This window comes from Drosophila innubila, assembly GCF_004354385.1.
Source record: "Drosophila innubila isolate TH190305 chromosome 3R unlocalized genomic scaffold, UK_Dinn_1.0 2_E_3R, whole genome shotgun sequence".
Taxonomy (NCBI): Eukaryota; Metazoa; Arthropoda; class Insecta; order Diptera; family Drosophilidae; genus Drosophila; species Drosophila innubila.
In genome coordinates, this window is record NW_022995380.1 from 25,524,259 (window position 1) to 25,547,965 (window position 23,707).

The window sequence follows — 23,707 nt, forward strand, 5'->3', positions numbered from 1 at the left end:
TGCGCTTCAGTCAAGACCCAAGTCAGAGCCCAGTTCCATGGCTTGTCCACTTGAGTCCAAGTCGTGTGCAACTCACGCATGACAAAAGCTTTAAAAAGGGGCGTCTTTCTCATTGTCATTGTTGTTGTTGTTGTTGCTGGTTGTTGTTGTTGTTGCTGAAGTGGGTGGCTAAACAACAACAAACACTTGTGCTCGCTAACCAAGTGAGACCTCCAAGGTGTTGCCTCTGTTGTCTCTGTTGCTGCTGTTGGCCTGATCTCGCTTATTAGCCAAGTTAAGCACACACACACTCACACCAATGATTTATGCGCCTGCGCCGCTTTAAGCCAAACACTTTTCATTGCTTATACGACAAACAACGATATGAATATGAAAAGTTTATTGAATATTACGTGTATGATAAACATCGGCAATTAATTTCCCGACACTTCACTCGCTCGGATTTGTCGCACATCTCCGAGTCAAGTGTGTGGAGTGCAGGGGTGAGAAGGGGGCACTGAGGGGGGGGAGTGAAGTGAGTTGCCACTGGCTGACGACAATTATGAAAAGCTATTACTTTTATACGATCGGCAAATTAATAAAGCTTAAAGTGCTTGCCATATGACTTAATTAAATGTTGAAAAATTGCACGGCGCCTGAATAATTGATGGGCAATGTTGTTCTTGTTGTTGTTTTTCTTTTTGTAGTTGTTGTTGTTGTTGTTCTTGTTGTAGTTGTTTTTTTTGTTGGCTTTGCAGGGGCTTCAGTTTTTTGTAAATTTCCAGCTGCATTGCAATTGATGAGGCCGAGTGGACTTAGAATCAGTTGACATACTTTTAGCCAACTCGTCAAATGGCTTAAGCCAAGTTCACAAGTGTCAGATACAAACTTGCGAAATTTATTGCCGCTCAAATTAATATGTTTACAATTGGTAAAACATTAGAGATTTAATAATAATTATTTTGCTAACTCAATTCGTTTTAGACTAATAAATAAAATTAAGTGAATAAATTAAAAAAAATATGTGATATATAAAAAAAATATATTTTATATTTATTTATAATATATTTATTTTATTTAGCATAAATGGCTCATGTCTGGAAATCAGTTTTATTAATTTTAAATAAATTCTATTGATATTTTTAAGCTAGCGTTTTCTTCTCATAGTTTTGTATATAAAAAATGTTGAATGTGACTCGTATTGAATACAAAAATAAATGGAATCTAATCTCATTTCTCTAACCATTTTGCAATGTTTTGTTTTTCCCAGGCTCTTCATTTTGCAGTCGATACTTAAGAGATGTCTTTTCAACAGCCATTATTTTCCATAAGCAATTTACCGGCGAGCACTTAAATGTGCCCAATTTCCCTAACGATTTTCATGTGCGAAAAGCCTGCAAATTATGTACAGGCCTCAAAATGATGATGGATCACCAATCGGACAACGCCATAAAACGGCAACAAGTCAATAAGAGGAACAACAGCCGTTGAAGGTTTAACCAAAACTCATATATGTATGGCATATGGCAGACACACACACACAAACACACACACACACACAGGCTAAAGTCAATAGCAATTTTTGTAGCCATTTTTTGCGCTGCCCAATATCAAGGAGGAGAAGGAGGAGGCTGCCACAAAGTGGGAGAATAAGAGAGAGAGAGAGAGAGTGGGGAAAAAGAAGAAAGACAGCAACGTTTTGAGGTATTAACACGAAAGCGGCTTTAGCTTTTGGCTTGACCAGTTTGCCAACACACACACACACACACACACACACATATACACATGTGTATATGTATTTTTTATGGCGGATTTGTGTGATCCGCTGCAATATTTTGCAGCAGCGTCAGTTGCATTGTTTTGCCGGCAACAAAAAATATAATAATAATAAAAATAATAATAATAATATTGCTTGTTGCAGTTGCTGCCGATGTTGCTGATGTTGCTGATGTTGCTGCTGTTGGATGCTGCAACATGTTCATGCCTCATTATTTTTATACGGATTTTTGCGGTCCGCTGAGATTGGTAGGTCGGTCGCCTTGGACTTTTGGTTTCGGTTCTCAGGCTGCTGTTCACTTTTTTGCGCTTAGCTTAAATCTGCACAAAAAACTGCATGAAAAAACTTAAAAAATACATACATATAAAAAGCTGCCCAAAGTGCTCAAAAGTTTATTAAAATTCCGAGCGTAAATGGCAGCAACAACAATGAACAAAAAAGTAAAAAAAAATACAAACAACACAGAAAATATAAAAAAAGCAAAGCCAACACATGTTTTCACGCCTACCCACAAAAAAAAAAGAGGTAAGAGCAACAACAACAACAACAGCAACAGCAACAAAAAGCTGTCAGAGCAACCGCCTTATATGCAGATTAGCCATATGTATACCTCCCAACTCAGTCTGCCCCGCTGCCTCTCTCCCTCTCTCACTCTCTCAGCTACATAGCTAGCTGTCTTTGTCGCTCTCTCTTTACATATGCAAAATCAAATTATTCAAATTCAATTATTGTCAATTTTATTTATTATTAATGCGCATAATTGTCAAATTTGGCAAATTTATGAACGCAGTTAAAGAAATATATACGAAAAGCGCACATATATATTTATTTATATATGGACTTCACACACACATAGCACACACACAGACACACTTACACACTCTTGCGTGTGTTGCAGTCTTCTTCTGGGCAAAGCTCACGGAGTTTATGCAAATCTACAGACAACGAACGTCTGGACAAGATTTTTGTGCGCTTTGCGCTCAATCCGCACGAATTTATGAGACATGTTGAAATGCATCTCACCTTGATTGCGGAGCCGTCTTGTGGAGCCACCAAAGACGCATGCCCCCCTCCCCACCTGTCCCACTTGTCCAACCTGTGCCATTCCCCTATTAGCCCGCAGCTGGAGCTGCACTCATATATATAAATATATAGATATATATATATATAGATATATAGATATACATATATGATGATGTGCGTCTCACAAGTTTGAAGATTAATGGCAACGCGTTTAATTTGTTTTTGGGTGTTCTTTCAGTCTCCTCGCCGTGTGTTGTTGCTTTAGACCTGGCTTAGGCTTAGCTCTGAAACTCCAACTGAAACTGGAACCCAGATTGAGTCGGACTATGCATATTTCTTATGCACATGCCATGCCATGTGTAGTGTTGTGTAGTGTAGTGTAGTGTAATTCACTCACATTGACACGTCATCTAAGCCGGTAGAATATCGATGGAATGAGTAGATCTTTTCACAGACTTTCAGGCTAACTTCATTAACTGCCTGCCTGGTGACTTATGAAGTCTAAGAATAGGTAAGGAACAGAGTTCAAAGAGTTCACATTTCTGGTAACACACAAAGCAGACTTTTAAGTCGTATTAGGAATATTTCTATATAAATAGCTGTACGTTTTGTATCCCTATATTTTATAATATAAAGTGCAAATCTTTTAATCTTTTATTTAGCTTTTATCGACTCTTTACTTGAATAAATTTACTAAAATGTATATATTTTAAAGTTTCTATTTATCACTCTAAAAATTTAACTAACAAACTATAATACAAATATTTCAATTTAAATATATTTTTCAAATCTCCTTTATATTTATTTAGTCTTTTATTAAGCTTTTATCGACTCTTTGAATAACTTTACTAAAGTTTATATATTTTAATGTTTCTATTTACCACTCTAAAAATTGAAGCTAACAAACTTTAAAACAAATATTTCAATCTAAGTTTATTTTTCAAATCTCCTTTATATTTATTTAATCTTTTATTTAGCTTTTAACGACTCTTTACTTGAATAACTTTACTAAAATTTATATATTTTAATGTTTCTATTTACTATTCCAAAAATTTAACTAACAAATATATCTATTTAATTAATTTTTCGAATCTGCTTTATATTTATTTTATTTATTTTTGTTTCTATTTATTTATATAAGATAACGCACAATCTTTATATTCTCATTTTAACCATAGTTTATCAGAAAGACTAGCTAATTATTCAGTTAAGTAAAGTATGTTTTATATATTCCAAATAAATATCTGAATTAGAAACAAAGTTCAATTCCATGAAATTAATTTCAGAAAAGCAGCTCCGTTCTCAAATCTCTTCGTCTGTCCAACTTTGTGTCTAGGACACGTCATTCTACAATATTTCGTTGCTTTTTATATGCAATTCATATTATTATTTTCAACATGATATTAAGCAATTCATAAGCGTGTAATTTCGTTTAGCACAACAAAAAAATACCAACAAAAAAAAAAAGGAGAATACAAAAATAAATGTCTGCCGTTGATTTTTGACATCGAAATTGCAGCAGACAAAAGTCAAGGCGGTCCCCACAGAACACCGAGGAGAGAACAGAGAACACAGAACAACAACAACAACACAGCACAACAACATGAGGTTGTTGCTGTTGTTTTTTTTTTTAATAATACACTGAAAATGCTTTTTTAACAGCATGAAAATTATAACGCATCAGTCACGACACGAAGGCCCCCCTACTCCCCACTCCCCTTCTGCTTATACCCCGCTTTCCGGTGTTGTTGCCCCTCTTTGTGGCATGTGAAAATCTTTCAACGGCAAATTGCAAAACATTTTTGCCAAACGTTTTGCCGCTGCTTCGCGGCCATATTGAAAGCAAAAGAAAAGTCTGCAGAAAAAAAAAAAAAAAAAATACTAAAAGAAAAGAAAAAAATTGGAAATGAGTGCAACAACAAAATGGTTTATTAAGAAAGGAAATAAGGCATTTGGCAGCAGCAAATGGTAAGAAAAATCGAAACCAAATAAAATGTTGGGGAAAAAAGAATAAATCTTTGAAGAAAAAAAAAAAAACAACTCGTATCAGCTTTATAATATGCAAATTACAGTTAATAACATGAGGCAGCCGCTGCATAAATTAACAGAAAACTCTGAGCTGGGGAATCTTGGCATCTTGGACAAAAATCAATGACCTGTCTGTCTGTCTAGTTGGAAGAGTTCGAAGAGTTAGAAGCGGCGAAGAATCTGCTCGACTGCTCAGCAACTGTCTAATAATAATGAAATATTTCCTTCAAAGTTGCCCCAAAACTCAGCCACAAAGGCTTTGTAAGACATGCTTGTCGAAGTTGTTGTTGTTGCTGTTGGTGTTGTTATTTATGTTGCTCGATGCGGCCATACTAATTTCAAATTTAAATCTTTCTGGCGCTGTGTGACCTTTCATGCCTACCAAGCATATCGAGATGTATACACATTTGTATATAAGTATATATAAATATATATTTATCTACATATATATGTGCATATATTTGTTAATTTCGAAAGCGTATTAAATTACACACACTCAACTGTTGTGTGTGTGTGTGTGTTGCACCCCCGCCCCCAATACTCGCCGCTGAGTTGAAACAAGAATTTCAAGTATGCTTAACCCAAAACACAACACAACAAAACACAGAACCGAATCGAACCAAACCAAACCGAACGGAACAGAGAGTAACCGAAACGGAGTCTCAGTTCCAGTCGCAGTTCAAAGTCTCAGTCTCAGTCTCAGTCACAATCTTGTTCTTGTTCTTATAGTTATTCTGGGGTCTCTCGCTGGCATGCCCAGGGCCGGGGCTTAAAGTATTTCACAGGAAATCTTCGGAAACGAGACCCAGGCAACAATATGTTCTACACATTTCTTATATCTTTCTTTTTCATTTTCTGTGTTGTTGTTGTTTTTTTTTAGCTCTTCTCGTTTTTCGGGCTGCCTTGTGTGAGAAATCGAAATCCCAAAAACTAAATCCCTATAATGCCTTTGGAGCGGGGCAGGGGGAGCGTGTGTGTGTGTGTGTGTGAGTGTTTTGGTATTTTATTTTATTTTTCCCCCTTTTTTTTTTTTGTTTCAGCAGTCGTCAGAGGAGTCAGCAGAGAACTGAGAACTGAGAACGAGCGTGCGCACAGTCTATAATAATGATAAGATGGCTCTTAATCAGAAAATTTATATGGCCCCAGCATTTAGTTGTTGTACCAGCCTTGTGCCGTTGTTGTTGTTGCTGCTGTTGTTGTTGTAGCTGTTGCTGATGCTGATGATGGGTTATGCCCGTTTATAATTATGGGTCCTGTCAAATACTAAATTAAGGGCGCATCAAAAGGCAGCCAGCAAGTCACAAGCTATACAATTTTCAGTTTAGACAGAGATCGACACAGCGAGAGTGAGCGAGTGGGAGAGTGCGAGAGAGATAAAGATAGAGCAAGCGTTACGCTACGCTGCAGATTCTTCTGCTTCTTCTTCTTCAGCTTGTTCGACAACGCATTCTTTTTTTTTTATTTTTTATTTTTTTTTTGGCCATTTTGTAGCAGCTGGGCGTGATTTGAGGCCTACACTGATGCTTTTCATTGGCGCATGAATAAATATATATAACAAAATATAATAACAATATAAATTTAAAGAGAAAGCTTACCACTTGCACTCGTTCCGAAATTGTCTGCAATAAAATAGAGAATAACATAAATAAATTAGTTGCGAATGCATAATAAATATTATTTAAACTCTAAAACAGTTGGCAACGCCCACCTTTCACCTTAATTTCATTAACAAATTTAAAACAAACAATGCCAACACCGAAAAACAACTTGAGCACACAAAACAAATGAGTTATCTTTGCCAACAAGTTCAATTCGCTGGCATTCTAAAATTTCTCAGGCCTCAAAAATCCGAAACACAATAAATCTTTTCATATTTTTTGTGTGTGTGTTTGTGACTCAGGCTCAAGCTCCGAAAACCCCAAAAGGGGGAAAAAAAAACAAAATTTTTTAAATTTTCGTGCAGACTTTGACCGCAACATGATGTTGTTGTTTTAGTTGTTGTTCTGGTTGTTGTTGTTGTTGTTGCCATAAAAATATGATATATATTCACACACTCTCACACGCATTGTGCAGACTCTGCTTTTGGCAATCAATCAAATAACTATGAAGCCTGCGGAATCAGTTCGAAGTGTGAACCAAAAATATTTGGAGCAAATCAAATGCAGCAAATCGACATAAAAAAAAGAACAAAACAAAAAACAATCAAGAAATAAATATAAAAATAAAACAAAAGCAGCATGTGAAATTTAATTTTTTCGGTTTGAAATACATATTTTTTTTATTTATGCATTTTCACACGCAAATCAAATTGTTTAGCTCTGTTTTTATAGCCCATTTGCAGCCGGAGGGCAATATGCAAATTTTGAAACCGAGGTCTCGCAGCTCATCTGGTTTTTAGGTTTATTTTTTTTATTTATTTTTTTTTTTTTTTTTTTTAGCTGAGCTTTAGCTTTGGAATTGGCCTTAACGAGTGCGCAAGCATTGGCCATTTGCTATTGGCCCATAGCTTGCATAGTTTATGGCAACAGAAATGCCAAAATCAGACGTAGCACAGAGGACGAAGGACAGAGGACTGAGGAACATGTGTGATAATCATCTCGTCGACTGTTGAGCTGATTGATTGCCTTGAGTTGCCAGCTCATACTTTGGCAGTCATTTAGCCACTTTGTAATAACATGGCTAAGAGTATTGGCATCTGCTCTGCTCGGCTCTGCTTGGCTCTGATCCCTGACTGCGTTGTCATTTAAGTCATCGAACACGCATTGCAACATTGCCACATTGCCACATTGCAACATTGTACACATGTACACGAAGGTGACGCTTCAACTGACGGTGTCGATGTCGTTGTTGTTGCTGTTGTTGTTGCTGTTGTTGTTGCTGTTGTTGTCGTTCTCGATGTCAGTGTCCTGCAGCGGCCATTGCCAAGTTCCGTCCTCTGTCCTCCCTCCTCCGTCCTGTCCCATCCCATCCTATAGAGTCCAGAGCTGCGCAGTTCATAAATAATCGTCTTAAGTTGATGCGGTGACTGTCGGCGGTCGTTGGTTGTCAGTCGGCTGGTTGTCAGTCGGCTGGGTGGTTCGTCGTTCGTCGTCCGTCGTTCCTGGTTCTCACCAAAGGTCTGCGCGAGAACATTGCGACAGATTAAGCTTGAGTCGCCATCATTGCAACCAAGCAACAACAACAACAAACAGTATCTTTCAGCTGTTGTTGTTGTTGTTGTTGTTGTTGCAGTCGCAAACGCATTAAAGAAAGCGTTGTTCAAGCCTCTCAAATATTCCAAAAACGTTTCCATGAATGTCGCCGACGCAGTGCCTCAATTTTTGTCACTGTCTCCATCTCACTCTGCCCTCCCCACTCTCTCAGCGGCGCTCTCACTCGCTCACCCAGGCGCAAAGCAGCGGTCGTGTCTGATCCCATTTTAATATTCTAGATACTTAAATAAAATACGTGTCTGGCTTGGCCAACAAACGTTTATTGTTTGTTAATTGATTTTGCTGGAAGTTGTCGCCGTCTCTTAAAATGTTTAAATGTTAAAATGCAAAGTGCAACTTCGACTAACTTTGCCGAGCGCAAAAAAAAAAACCAAAATAAAAAAAAAAAAAAAAAACATTGCCATTTTGTATGCAAAATTTGTTTGTGCCAACGACTTGGCCAAGTTGTGGCTCTGGTCTACAGTCTGTTGGCCTGGGCGCAATTAATTTGCAGACAGCGAACAAAGTTGAAGTTGTAGTTGTTGTTGTTGTTGTAGTTGAAGTTGCAGCTCTCAGCCTTGAGTCTTTAAGAAGAAGAAGAGTTTGACAATTGTCAAGGACTGCGATTTTGCACAGTGTTTTTTTTTTTCAATTTCTCAGTTTCACATTTGCTCAGTTTGACAGCTGGCAACTTGGGTCATTTAACGGTAATTACCAAAACAGAGAATTTTCCGCGAAAAAAAAACGTGTGTGTGTTTTTTTTTTTTTTTTTTCTCAAGTGGAAAAACGGCCAAAAGCAGCTCAAGTGCCGACAAAGCTGGCCAAGTGAAGCATATAAAAATGAAGCACCCAAAATGCCGTATGGCAAATGCAACGGACCACACGATTTTCCCAATCCCAATCCCAATGCTGCCAATGGCCGAAAGCCTGGCCAAAAGAGTCAGAGACTCAAGCGCGACTCCAAGTCTATTTATGTGACCATTGAAGTGGGCCTAGACTCTCGTCTCTCGTCTTCCCTCTTTCATCTTCCATCTCTCCACTCGACTCAACTTGACTTTACAGTGAAGTGGTTTGTGTTTCTTGGCGGCTTTGGCTTTGATTTTTGCTTGATTTCTTTCAAAATCAAGCCAAGAGCACAGGGCAGAGGCGGAGTTCCAAGCTCCCAGCCGAAATAGAGTTGCAGAGAGATCCACAATGGAGCAGAGCGCATGGAGATGCCACAGTGAGGCAACTTCGGCTGCTTGCCTCTTGTTCACTTGACTGTGACGCCATTTTCAGGCAACAACAGCAACAACAGCAACAACAACCGCATATGCAAAAGAGCCAGAAAGCAAGTCCAAAACGTAGACAGAGCCCAAGACTCAGACCAAGAGCAAGAACATGTCCAAAGGCGAACCGCCAAAAGGATAATCAGCAACAATTTAGTATTATTACACCACGTTCGAAGCCATCGAAGTCTAAGTTAAAAGGGGAGGCAAAAGAGGGGGCAGCGGGGGGAGCAGAGGGAGTCAGCGCACACAAAGTTGTCTGTCAGTTATTTTCAGCATTTTTTTTTTGCTTTTTCCTCTGCTTTTAAGCCAGCGTCTTAGCCACGAGGCCGAAGACCGAAGACCGAAGACCGAGCTCAAGTATGCATTTCAAAGAAAATCATTATTATCGATGCGGCAAAGGAGGCAAAGACGCGGATGTGGATGTGGATGTGGATGTGAAAGCTGAAGAGACGACAGACCTAAAGACTAGAGACTGCAGACTGCAGACTGCAGACTACAGAAGAAGACGAAGAAGACGAAGACGAAGAAGTTAGAGCTGAGCTGCAAGTTCATTCCTTTTGGGTATTTTCACTTGGACGTAGATTGAGTTTCAATGGAAAAATGATTTGCAAATTGACTTTAACGAATTGCTCGAGTGAGCAACCTGCTGGCACTTGGAATTTTGATTACACCATAGACACATAGATGCAACGAAAGAGACAGCAAGCAAAGAGCAAGAGCGAAGCAGAGGGAATCTGTGTATTTGTGTGTGTGTGTGTGTGTGTGGAATATTAGAAAAAAAGCTGCATCATAATTGGCACGCATTGCAGGCAAGAGCTCCGCCCCATAAAGCGGAACGCATAGTAAAACTACACTATGCAACAAAAGCAAAATTTATAAGAGCAAAAAAAAAAAAAAATAAAAAAAATTATTAGAGTAAATAAAAATTACATATGGATTTTATGAAAAAAAGCTATAGTGCTTATATATAGTACTTGTAATATTTTATCTAGCTAGTTGCCATGACGTTGCCAGATCGCTAGAGGAATAACTAGCAAATCTAGCCTTATAACAGTGAATTGTTAGAAAAAACAGAACTTTTTTTTTTTTTTTTGCCAATAACAAGACAGTTAAAGAGTCAACTGTGCTAAAGTTGCCAGATCGCATAAGTGACAAAAAAAAGTCTAGTATAAGTACAAATAAATATTCTTTAAGGCGCAGAGTTTCATATGTAAAAAATTACTTAAAAATTAAATAAATTTAAAGTAAGAGTTTAAAAAAAAAAAAAAAAAATCTCCCGCTTTTTAGTAGTAAATAGAGATATTTCCGCTAGCAAACATCACATTTGTTGTGCAGTGCAGTGAATTGGAGTTGCCACCTTGCTATAAAGAATCTAAGCAGTAAATAGAATGAAATTTACTTGTCAAACCGCAAGTTTGTTGGACAGTGCACCGTTCGGAGTGCGTTAGCCACGATGTTGGCCATGGTAAATGGCATTGGCTTGACTCTGATGTGAATTGTCTGGCTGTGATCCTGATCCATTGGCTCTTTGACTGCCTCAATGCTATGAACGCCATTATCAGCATCATAGCAGAGCTAGTTGTTGTTGTTGTTGCTGTTGTTGTTGTGGTTGCCAGTTGGCCAGTTGAGCAGTTGGCCAGTCAGTGGCTGGGCCAAGCAGTTGGCCAACTGGCTGACTGGGCTGCCTTTGTTTGGCATTTTTGTGGCCTGTGGCAAGTTCGTATATCATTATAGAAATTACCTACTGCGCCGGGCCGTGAGGCAGCGGCCATTGTTAGTAGTTTGCCATTAACGTTAACTCTTTGGCACAATCTGGCCGACGGATCTCTCTGGCCTGGCCAAAAAAAAAGACGAAAAAAAAAGCAAACAATCGCAAAAAAAAGAAGGAACTACAACAACAACAATGCTACACTACTGTCATATGGCAGGTTTCTATTTAAACTCCCCTAAAAAAGTGAATAGCAAAAAAAAAAAAGGAAAATAATAGAAATCGATATTGTAAATCAATTAAATCTAATAGAAACACATTGACGTCAGTTGGTCGCTGGGTCATAAGACCCCCAGTTCGATAAGTGAGGAATTAAGCATATATTTAGGTATATTTAGAAACGGGAGTATTACTTACCAGGACTACCAAGGAAGACTGAGGAATACAATCGCCGAGAGGCGTCTGCATTGCGAGCATCGGCAGGAGAGGACCATTCTCTTCGACACCATCGTCCTGCAAGAGAGAGCGAGAGAAGCCGCACATTAGTATAGAGAAATAACATTGGTAAAGATAATCATATCTCGATAACTCGATAACTTGATAACTCTTATCAACAATCTTAAGTTCATAAGCCACAAAACTGAACGCGATTTGTAACAGTTGTCAACTTAAGGATTTGCACAATATTGACAGTATGTTAAATATGTTAAGCCAGCACACACACACCTACACACACCTACACACACATTTACACACACTTGGACAGAGTTAAGACTTTTGTGAGCTGCTTTCGTCAGACGGCATTGAGTGACAGGTGTGGAACATGCTAAGCTCCCTTCCCCTACCCCCTCCCTCCTCTACCCCCTCCGTCAACACAACAGCAACAACTGTCTCCAGCTTTGCCCCCTCCCCCAAAGCCCCTTCTCACCCCTCTAATGACCAATTTAAGGGCATAAAACTTTAAATGAAATACGCAGTGCCCAAAAGTGAACAAAAGCGAGTGTAAAGAACAAGAACAAGTAGAAAAAAGCAAATGAGAAGAATGAAAATGGCGCTAATAATAATTTGGTTTATTGGCTCTAAAGCACAATGAAGACACTGGGCCAAGTGGTAAGGCGTTTCAGGCCAAGTCCAAGAGGGCTGCAATTTCTATTAAATTTTATTTTATTTTTTTTTTGTTTTTTTTTTTGTTGTTGTTAAGAGAGGGCGACGCACCTTTATTTAAATTCTAGCTTGGCCAGTGCAACAACAACAAGTATGAGGAGAAAGAAGAAGTTGAAGGCGTCTGCTTCGTTTTCTTAATGGGCAATTTTGTTGGTAGTAATGGGCACGTTTTATGAACGCTTTTGTGGGGTGTTTATCGTGTACACAAGGGGATGCCCTCCCCTCCCTTCCCCTCCCCCTCCCACCGTCCCACTGCCAACCTTCTTCCCCTGCTTGACAATTTGGCAGTGACTTAGTTTTTAAAATCAAATTATTAATGGCATATTAAATTGCACAGCTGTCGCACCTGTCCAATCAGAATAAATCCATAATCAAACAAATTAATTGAGTTGATCACTGGCTGAGAAAGAGACAGCAACAGCAACAGCGAATGCCATAGAGAGAGAGAGACAGAGATAGAGGCAGTGGCAAAGACTCCAAAAACCAAATTGTTCGCACATAAATCTTTGCACTAAAAATTTTATTGTCGTTTTTATAGTTAAAAAAAAAATAAAAATAAAAAAAAAAAACACATGAGAGGCGACAGCACAAACTACTCAACGGCAGCAGCGACGTCGACGTCGCAGCAGCAGAGCAGCAGCAGCAGTAGCCCGAGCCAAACAGTCTGCGCTGAAGCGCTCTCAGAGAGCGCTGCTCACACACACACACACACACACACACAGACACAAAAGCAATTTCCCCGTCGTATCGTAAGCATATCGTAAGTTGAGCACGCTGTCTGCTTATATCGTAAGAAGGCAGCGCCATTGCTTAGCTCTGGCAGCTGTCGCGTGTGTGCAAGCGAGACGGCGCTAGTAAAATACGAACACTTACTATATGTGTGTGTGTGCAAGACGAGACGAGGCGAATTGAGGGCGAATTGAGTTGCGAGACGAAGCGACCAGTCAATAAAAAGGTTTCTTCTCGTTTTCGCTCTGCTTGTTGTTGTTGTATGTGTGTGTGTGTGTGTGTGTGTGTGTAGTTGTTGCTGTTGGCGCTTTGTTTGTAGATGCCAAAGCCAAGTTAATGATTTTGTGGTTGTTGCTGCTTATTATGCAATGTTAAATCAATAAATTGACAAAAATGTGCGCGCCAAAAACACAAAAACAACAACCAAAAACCATAAAGAAATCTTTTCCAAATAGTTTTCCGCTTTTTATTGTTGTTGTTGCTGTTGTAGACACACGAATTTATGACATTTTCAATAGCCGGCGCGTTTTTGTCACAATTTCAGCTAACACAAAAAAAAAAGTAGAAAATAAAAGAAAACTTAAGCTAAAACATTTATTGTTTTTTTTTTCCTTCTCATTCTACTTCAGCATTTTGTTAGCCCCATTTTTTCTGAGGCTATTTATAGTGCAACTATTTTGAGTGCACCCCCCACCACTACTACTGCCCCTACCCCTACCCCCAACCCCATGCTGACACTCAAGTGCTGATAAATGGCGCTAGATTCTCTTGTTGGCCCTGTGTGCATTGATTAGACTCGAAAATGAGAATATGTGAAAATGGGAAAGTGTGTGGGGAGAAAATTCGAAATGCAATGTGTGTATTTGTTGTTGTTGTTATCAATGGCACAAAGTTCATATGCAGCCAAAAAAACAGTGAGTGACACACATTAATAAGTGCACTTACACACACACATACAGTAAGTGAATATACTATTTTGACACATTAATAATAGTTAAATTAGTTATAAATTATTTTTATTTGTTTGGATATTTTAAAAGTTAAGAATAATGCAGTAAAAAATTAAATAAAGTTCAATAAGAAAAATATGTATTTTTTATCAAATGAAATTGTGTAAATTTTTGATTTTGTCAAAACACTTTCTTGACTTACTGTATGTATAAACAATGAATTTTCCATATTGCTGACATTTTCACATTTACTACGAATAGAGAAGCCACCCCAGACTACAACAACAACTACAACAACAACAACAACAATAATTGAACCCCAAATGCCGTCGTCTGTTTCTGTCTCTGTAGCTCTGCTGTGTGTGTGTGTGAGTGTGTGTGTGTAAGTGTGTGTGTGTGTTTAGATAAAATTGTGTTTCGAAAGTGACAGTTGAAATGATTTATCACTTGCCAGCGACTACTGTAAGGCGCAAACGTCTACCCCCCTACCCCTACAGCAAAGCACTCACCCCCCTTCCTCTACCCCTCCCGCCTCCTCCTCCTCCCCCTGCCTTCTGTCTTTGCTGTCTGTCGTCAAAGTTTTTAGCAGCGTCGCTTCGCTCGCATTTTTGTGTAGAAAAATTGAAAATTGCTTTTTTCGTTTGGAGCAGTACTAACAAACCCCACTCTCACCCCCAGCCCCTAAGAGCAGTCCCTACTTTCACTCACAACTCCCCTTTCTGCTCCACTCAATCCTCCCTACGTGCCACAACATTGTTGCTATCACAATCAACTTCATCTTTCCAATTTTCTACTATTTGGCTTTGTTTTTGCTCCACCCCCACCCTCAAAAGCCACCCCCCACCCCTCACAGCCTGCTCCCTAGTAAAAAAACAACAACATTGTTGCTATATTCTGGAGTTTTTCATATGAAAATTTAATTCCAGCCCACAACTTGGCCCACCTAGTCGCCCCCATTTCCATTTCCATTTCCATTTCATGTCTTTCTCTATCTTTCTCTCTATATATGTATGTATCTGTGTGTGTTTGTGTGTTGGTGTGTGTGTGTGTCTGTGTTGCGAGCTAATTTAAAAATTTTTGTAATTTTTTCGCCTTGCTCTTTTGGAATTTTTGCAATGCGCGACAAAATGATTTATGTCGCTGCCTGCGCAAAATTAAAAATATTACAAAGCAACAACAACAACAACAGCAACAGCAACAACAACAACAACAGCAACAGCAACAACAACAGCAACAATTGACAAAACGACAACAATGTGGACATTTAAATAACACACAAAACGAACACAACAAATAAAAGAAAAATAATGAAAACAAAAAGCAAATTCAAATGTATCTGTATCTGTATATGTCTGTCTGTGTGTATCTTTGTGTGTGTATGTGTCACTTTAAACTTTAAATGAAAATGTTGCAGTGAAAATATTTGTTGGCTTTTCCAATTTTATGCCGAACAATTTCGAATGACGGCGGCGCGTTAAAAAAATATAAAATAAACAGCAAAAAAAAAAAATGAAGGGAAAATGGGAAAGGAAAACCGCAGCAATTTTTCATCATTTTGCACGTGTAAATTTTCCAATTGGTTGAACGCCTGAAATGCGAGGCAAGTTGACCAAAAAGGGGCACAGTGGGTGGGGGACTCTGGGTGGGCGTGGCCGAATCGAAGACCTTACGAATTTATCAATTTACTTAGCAATTCCAAGAAGGGCATTAACAGGTGACAAGCAGGTGAAAAGGATGCAGCGAAAAGAAGTAGGAAAAGCGCTGAGGAAAATCTGTTGGAAAACTGTTGGAAATGCCGTCGGCAACGCGCAGACAGGAAATATGGAATTCAGGCAGAAAATGAAATATTATTAAAAAGTTCAATAATGCAGTACAAATTCGTAGGCCAAAGTATAGAGAAGATTCTCAGATACCCTGTAGAGTAAGCAGCTCAAATTGAACAAATTTAATCTCAAAAGGATTTAATGAAAATTTAATAAAACATAACGAATGAAAAGAATGAAGAATTATCTATCTATGTTATAGTTATATTATTTTTGTGATTATTATTTGTTATCTAAAATATAAAATAATTTGTCTATCTTGAATATCATTCTATTATTATCTCGGCTGCAGTTTAAATGTATGTTATACCCTGTGATTTGAATTATTTTCTATAAATCTTTTTCATTTTTCTTGCCGGATCCTAAAAAAAACAGCAGTTTAAGCTGTGCAAAAATCCGCAAAAGTTTCGTTTAAATGAGCTGACATTTTATCCCTCATTCTGTCTCTTTTAATCTCACTTCTCTCTCTCTCTCTCTCTCTCTCTCTCTCTATCTCAGGTACATTTCATTTAGACATGTATGTAATTGTTGTTTTTGTTGTTTACTGCAACATTTTGCTGCTTTTTTCGTAATTATTCACGTGCACAAACGAATTTTATATTCAACTTTTTTCTTGTTGTGCGCCATTTTTTTAAGCACTGAAATGCAAGAGCAACGTTTTTATTAAGTTTTTTTTATTTCATTTCTATACCCTGTAAACGTACAGTTAAAGGGGCATGCGCAATTGCAGTCAAATTGAATGAGGTTGGAAAATAAAGAATAATATTCTGCGGAAGTGCGAAAATTATTTGGCATTGAAATAAGAATTTTAAAATTTAGTGACTCTTAATAAAGTCTGAATAAAGGGGAATATTCTTAAAGTAAGTTGGCAGTTCGGACTTTGAAATTATAAATTTTCCTAAAATTCTTTTGAAACGTATTCTATTTTTTTGTATAATATAAATGCCAAGTATAAAACTGTATTATTAATATTAATTTATTCAATATTATTTAAAGATTTGTCATATGATTTTGCAATTAATTAGTTTTAAATTTTAAAGAAATAATTAGCGATTGCAGGGTATTTAATGGTGAGCACACTTGGTTACAGCATTGCACCTTTAGTAGGTGCTGTGTGCGGCCGGAAGGTGGCGCTGCTGCAGCTGCTTTACGACTATGCAAAAGCAGCAAAAACAACGCAAGTTGTCTATTGTTATTGTTATTGTTGCTGCTGTTGTTGTTGTTGGTTGTTTGCTGGCATTTTCCCGTTGCAATTTTTACAACATTTTCCATGGCGACGCGACGTGCGCTACATTTTTGTTAAATTTAAATGAAAAAGCTTTTCGCGCGTAGTTATGAAAATAATGGCAGGCTTAAACGAGCACCGAAAGAGACGGGAGAAACAGTGACAAAGAGCGAGAGTGAGAGAGTGGGGGAGAGAGAGAGATATACAGTTGCTGTGTTCGTGTCTAATGTATTAAAAAAAAATGCAAGCAAACGCCCAAAAATGGATTTCAAAAGCTTAGCTGCATTTATATTTTAATGCTGGCATTGTGGGCGTGTGGGCGTGTGGGCGTGTCAGCTTTAACTGGCATATGGTCGGACTTTCAAGCGATTTGATGGCATTTTCGATTGCCTGTTTTTTGCAAATTCAATAACATTTCGGAAAGCAAACAAAAAAAACTGAAAAAAACCGACAACATGAAATGAGCTGGGAAGAAACAAAAACATGACTTGTAACTTAAGCAAGGCAAAAGTTTGTCACCAAAGCGACAAGGTTCTCCCTGCCCCCTCTTTTCGCTCCTCCTCCTGCCTTTGGCTGAGCATTCATCTTGGCCAGATTCTCAGCCTTAACCTCATCCTCAGCCTCAGTTTCAGCCTCAGTTTCATCCTCTGCCCGCTTGACGACATATCGCTTTACACTTGAAATGAATTTGAAAGTCAGACGCACAGCTCGTAACTCTTGCCTCACACACACACACACACAAGACACACACACACAAGACACACACATAAGACACACACGGCGAACAACAACAACAACAATGAGCAGAATCTGAACATCATCAGCACTTGGTCCAATGGAGGAGCCAGTGCTCAGGTCTCCCTACCTCCCTCCCTCCCTCCCTCTCACTCTCTCTCTCTCTCTCTCTGTCTCTCTCCCTTTATCTGTATGCTGAGACCCGCGCGACTAATATAAACGTACAATGGACCAACTTAAGCTGAAATGACATGTTTGCGTAGGCGTGTGCGATCTCCGGGACAACAACAACAACAATAACAACAACAACCACAACAACAGCAACAATGACAACAACGTTGCGAGGCAAATGTTTTGGTATTAATTTTTCTTGTTGCCAGCCAGCTTGCAAGCTGACAATAAACTTTATCGCATTCATGTGAATGCACTTTATGACACCTACACAGGCAACACCAGAAATAACAACAACAACAACCACAACAACAACAACCACAACAACACGAACAACAAAACTTGTTTTCTTTTCTGCTTTGAATTGCTAAGAATTCCATTAATTTTTGTACGAGCACCATTTAAATATAGGTATTTATACATTTACTCATATATTTGTTCTATAGAAATATTTAAATTATTTAAATTATACATTTATTCAAAATTATTTAATTTTTATGAAGCTGAAATAATCCTTTTACATTATTTTGAAATTACTTTGCTCAAACTATACTCATTATTAACTATTAATTATTACCTCGAATTTAAATTAATAAGAAAACTTTTTAGTTGCTTTTGATTATTATAAACAAAGGAAAATATACTATATATGATTCTGTTAAGAATGCTGAATATAGTGTCAAAAATTAAGTTTGAGTTCATTTAATAATTGAAACTATTAGCATATTTTAAAAAAGACTATATTGCTGTAAATTTTAAATTTATGTGCTCAATTTAGTATATATTTTAATTTTAATGTAAATATTTTTTTTAATACCATTAGTTTCTATTTTTATTATTACTTTGCAGCTTGAGAAATATCACAAAACTTTTGCATCGCATTATCCTTATCATTATTAAATGATAATAATAATGTTTTATCTGTGAATTTAATTTCAGCTTTAACTGTGCGAGTACATGTCTGATTCGCTTGAAATTAGCTAGATTTGATGATGAGGTATTGCTGCCGCCTTACTCCCTTCACTCCCTTCACTCCCCTTGACTTGGTGCCTTGCGGTCAGTGGGAAACGTTAACGGCACGGCGTCTGGCCGCCTCGTGACTCAGTCGTCCGTCACGACGGTCACGTGACCCTAATAAATCACAGAATTAATGTTACGTAAAATGGAGTTGCGCACGGCGTTCCCAATGTTGAAGTCCTTCAGCATTGGCAGGATAAGAGAAGAGACTCAGACCAAAGCAAATCAAAATCAAAGCAGAATTTTACGTTTGCCTCAATGACGCTGGAAAAGCGGCGTAAGGAGAGAGAGGAGAGAGAGGGGGGAAAGAGAGGAAACTGTGCCAGCCGGAAATTGAAAAACGTTTGCGGCATTTCTGATAAGCGACAGACAAACAAATCCAGACTCTAAATGAGTGTAAAGATACAGATACAGATACAGATATAGGTACAGATACATAGATGCAGCTAAAGATACACATACAAATACTATACATATGTGTGTGTGTCATAAATGTGCCTTTTAATTGTCTGACATTTTTTATTTAATAAGTTTCTCGCTCACCTACACCTACATTTGCCATCTCGCTTGCACAATTGAAACGCAGGCGCATTACCAGTGAACAACAACAATAACAATAACAAGAAGAAGCACAAGCGCCAGAGCATTACGACCATTAAAAATACCCAAAACGACAACGACAATTTCCTCATTATCGTAAAATTTATTCAAGCAAAATAAATTCATTGGTCGTTAACCTTGACACTGGTTTTTCCTTTTTTACAGTCACAGACGACACCACACACACACACACACACACACACACACACACACACACACACTAGTCTGCCCTCTCTGTCCCTCTCTCTTACACACATACGCATAAAATTCATGCTTTGATGCGTGTTAAATAGTCGCTGTCATTTCATTCCGTCTGCAACTTGACAACTTCGAGATGTGTGTGTGTGTGTGTGTGTGTGTGTGTGCTGTGTATTGTATTATATCAAGTCGAGTTCTTGACCAGACTTTTGTGTATTTTGCCAGAGTTTATAAATGTGTAGGAAAAGCTTTAAGTCGACTTTACTGTTGCCACTTTCTGCAGGAAAAGGTGTTGGATTCGCAATTTTTACACTGCTCAACAAATTGCCATTACTTGCAGTTGGCCATGACGCGGCAAAAGTTGCTGGCTGAGTAATTTTTAGCCCTTTCAGTCAAACAAAAACAAAAACAACAACAACAACAACATTTGTGAACGTCACACAAAATAACGCCAGTAAGTATGCTACAATAATCGATAAAAGCGCGCTTAAAGCATTGCAATGCATTGGTGTGTGTGTGTGTTGTGTGTGTGTAATGTTTTGTTGTTGCTTGACTGCACACACACTTACACACACACTCTCACACACACACAGAGTATTAATTTGGCAATGCGATTTGTCATGACAGCTCGCGTCTCATTTTGTTTCAAGAGGTTTTCACAACTGCGGGGAGTAGGCTGTGGGAAGTGGGAGGGGGCAGGTAACTGTCTGCTGTTAATGTATCTTGTTGCAAGTACTAAGCTGCACTTGCCGCCTGTCATGACAAATTTATGCGCTTGTGCAAAACTTGTTGATTTACATCCAAGTCCAAATTCAAGACAGTCAAAACTTGTTAGCCATATTGTGAATTGTAAGTATTTAAGTAAATAAAAGAGAACTTCATTAACTGCAGCTTAAATAAGTTGCAAATATTTTAAGTGTCTTAATCATGTTTTAAGCAATTTAACTTAAATCTTATGTTAAAATTAGAAATTCAAATTGAATTCTTTAAAGCAATTCATATGTAAATATCTGAATGTATCTATAGTTGTAACTCTAGATGTATTTTGTATCTTTACATACATAGCTGTGACACCCAACCATAAGCAGTAAAGGAAAAATGAATGAAAGAATGGCGAAAAATAACGAGAAAGAAAAAGTACGTAACGTATAAATGCTAACCATATAAATGAAGAAAAGCTTTTTTCATGCGCAGTCACTGTACGTCTGTGTGCGAGTGTGTGTGTGTGAGTGTGTGTACTATGTGGCAGCTGTCTGTGTGCGTATTGGCGAGGATTGCGACTACGACTACGACAGGGATAGCGACTTCTGCTTCTTCTACTTCTCCTTCTCCTTCTCCCTTGCTTTCTCTCTGCCTTCTCCAGCCACGACTCGGACATCGTTTGCTTCTCGTGCTCCTGCTCGTGTTCAGCTCCAGCTCCAGCTCAGCTCAGCTCTAGCTCAATGTTGAGTTGAGTTGAATTGAGTTCTGTTGTCGTCATCATCGTCAGCCTTTTATATAAAAAACCGACAGCGAGTCGAGCAGCCAAAGAAAATGCCCTACACACACACACACCACACACACACACAGCACATTCGCTGCAGCAGCTAGCATTTTTCTATATTCTTTTTTTTTGCATTTCTTTTATTTTCAGTCAGCAGAAAAATTCTTATACACAAGCTGCGTGTTTCTGTTGTTTTTGTTTTGCTTTTTTTTTTTTCATTATTTTTTTTACTTTTTTTTGCTTTCTTTCCTTAGCTTCTTCCAGGCAATGTTTGGCGCTCTCTTGGCGCTTGCTCCAGCTGCGTGTGTGTGTGTGTGTGTGTTTGTGTGTGCTTGTGTGTTTGTGTGTGTGTGGAGCAGTCAGCTCACTTTTCTTTTGAATGATTCGATGATTTTAAGCGCCTGCGTTATATGAAAACCAATCGCATCAAAGCACCCCATTAAATTTCATCGTCAGGCATATATCCTTGCCACACACACACACACACATACACACACACTCGCACACACACACATGGTCGAGATAGCTAGACAGACAAAGGACGTGGCATAGAAATAACAACAGCTGCTGCTGCTGCTGCTGCCTCTGGCAGTGTCTGTGTCTGTATCTGTGTCTGTGTCTGTGCCTCTGACTTGGGTGGCGTCTCCATTCGTTCATCCATCCATTCGTGCAGCTGCAACATCGTCTGCGCCTTTCAATGGCAGACGCGGCATCGCGTCCTGAGGCAGTGTTTGTTATATGCCATGGAAATCCGTCAGCAGACATTGCAGCTGCTCCCGCTACCCCTACCCCCTCCCCCACTACCCCACACACACCCACAAAAAGCCTGTGCATTGTCATCATTATGTGCTGACGGCGTAAATGGCTCTATCAGCACAGGAGGCAGACTCTTCGGATGCCTGGTGCCTTGTATATGACATGTGAATGTGCAGGGACATGCAGCGACATGTAGGGACATGCAGGGACATGCAGAGACTTGCAGGTTGGCTGATTTGGCTTTAAAGCTCGTCTTTACAGCTCCAAGTCGTTTTAAAGTGCTTTTAATGGCTTCATGAAAATACACAAGTCATCTCATGGTTTAAGGGCAGCATTTTATATGTGTATGTGTGTGTGTGTGTGTGTACATACATATATACCTAAATACTTTCTATACATAGCCAGTCTATCACTAGCTCCGCCTGCTCCCACTTTCCCTTGCCCCTTCCCTGCACTCTAGCTCCTCGCTCTTCCTCTGCTTCTTCTTCTTCTTACCAATCTTCTACTTCAGCTTCGGCTTTTTTGCTTTATTTGCAGTTCTCTTCGTTGCCTTTTTTTTTGTTTTTTTTTTGGTTTCTTTTTTTTTGCTGGCTAACATTTAATGGGTTTTTCAGAAAATTGCATTTTCTTCTTTGGCACTCTTTAGTCTTTTTGTTTAGCTGCTACTTTTCCAGCTAAAGAGTCGAAGTTGTTGTTGTTGCTGTTGTTGCTCATGACCATGGCTGCCATATTAGATTTTGAATGCATTTCCGCTTTTTGCCGCAGCGTGGAAACTTTTGTTCGCCATGTTGGCTGCTATTTTTCCGAGCTGACTCTGTATTGGTGTTTCTATCTCCCAGTGTGTGTGTGTGTGTGTGTGTGTGAAAATATTTTGGACTGACTGACAGCTGTGCCAGGGCGCGGAATGTAGTGCATATAAAGAGTGTACTCTAAGTAAGTATGTATGTGTGTGTGTTTGTGTCTGTTTGTGTCTGTTTGTGTGTGTGTGGCTGTGTGTGTGTGTATGTGTGAGTTGGCTCCTGCTTGACTCTGGTTGGCTCTGACTCTCTGGCTGCATTAAAAGTTTGTTTCATTTCGCTTTAGTTTGTTGTTTTGTTTGATGAAAAAGTCCAAGTTGTTGCGCAAAAGTTTTTATGCAAGTTTTGCTATTTTGGCAAATGGATACACCCCCTTCAACTGAGCCACCCCCCCATTCCAACACTCACACACACACACACACACATTCCAATTGTTATTGTAGTCGCTGTCGAGCTATATCAAAAGTTGGGCATGTAGAGAAAACACAGTGTCTATAAATTTGTAGCTTGTGTTTGAGCTTGCTATCAATGCATGAAGTTTAATCAAACTTTAAGCCAGCTGTTGGCTAATAAAAACCAGTCGAAACTTTACAGGCAACTGCCACAAAAAGTTGCCTTAAATGTGCTTAACACACATGCAAAAGTATTGCATACCTTGGGGCGCAATTACTGCCTCTTAACTGGTATTTCACTTGACCACACCCGAATAAAAATAAGCAAATTTTATTTTCTCAAATAACAAAAACGTCTAGTCTTCAATTCATCAGTTAGCTATTTAGCATATTTGGTTACACATTCAAGCTGGCGATTTTTATGGCCAGCAATAAAAGGCCGATCGATTATAAGCGATGATGTGACCGAGTGTGTGTAGCATTTAACGGCCGTAAATCTTCAAGGACGGACAGCAGCCACGAGTCAATCAACAGCGATGATTTAACGATGCCCCCAGAGCATTTAATTGCCCCATCGACAGATGACAACACAGTTTCCATCGCATTGTACTCGTAAAAGGCACAAATTGTAACGTTCACATTTAACGACATGCCAAAGGTCGATCAAATGATTTTATGTGACAATTTCAC

General features: G+C 38.8%; 1 protein-coding gene across 2 annotated transcripts in view; it reads right to left on the minus strand.

Annotated features, from left to right (window-relative positions):
• LOC117791662 (homeobox protein homothorax) overlaps nucleotides 1–23,707 on the minus strand; it is a 121,410-nt gene that overhangs the window by 17,772 nt on the left and 79,931 nt on the right. For both annotated transcript variants that reach the window (XM_034631471.1, XM_034631472.1), the window contains exons 9-10: nucleotides 11,395–11,490; nucleotides 6,403–6,426 (exon numbers count right to left, since the gene is read on the minus strand). In XM_034631471.1, the coding sequence (XP_034487362.1) occupies nucleotides 6,403–6,426; nucleotides 11,395–11,490 (120 nt within the window). The remainder of the gene's footprint in view (nucleotides 1–6,402; nucleotides 6,427–11,394; nucleotides 11,491–23,707) is intronic.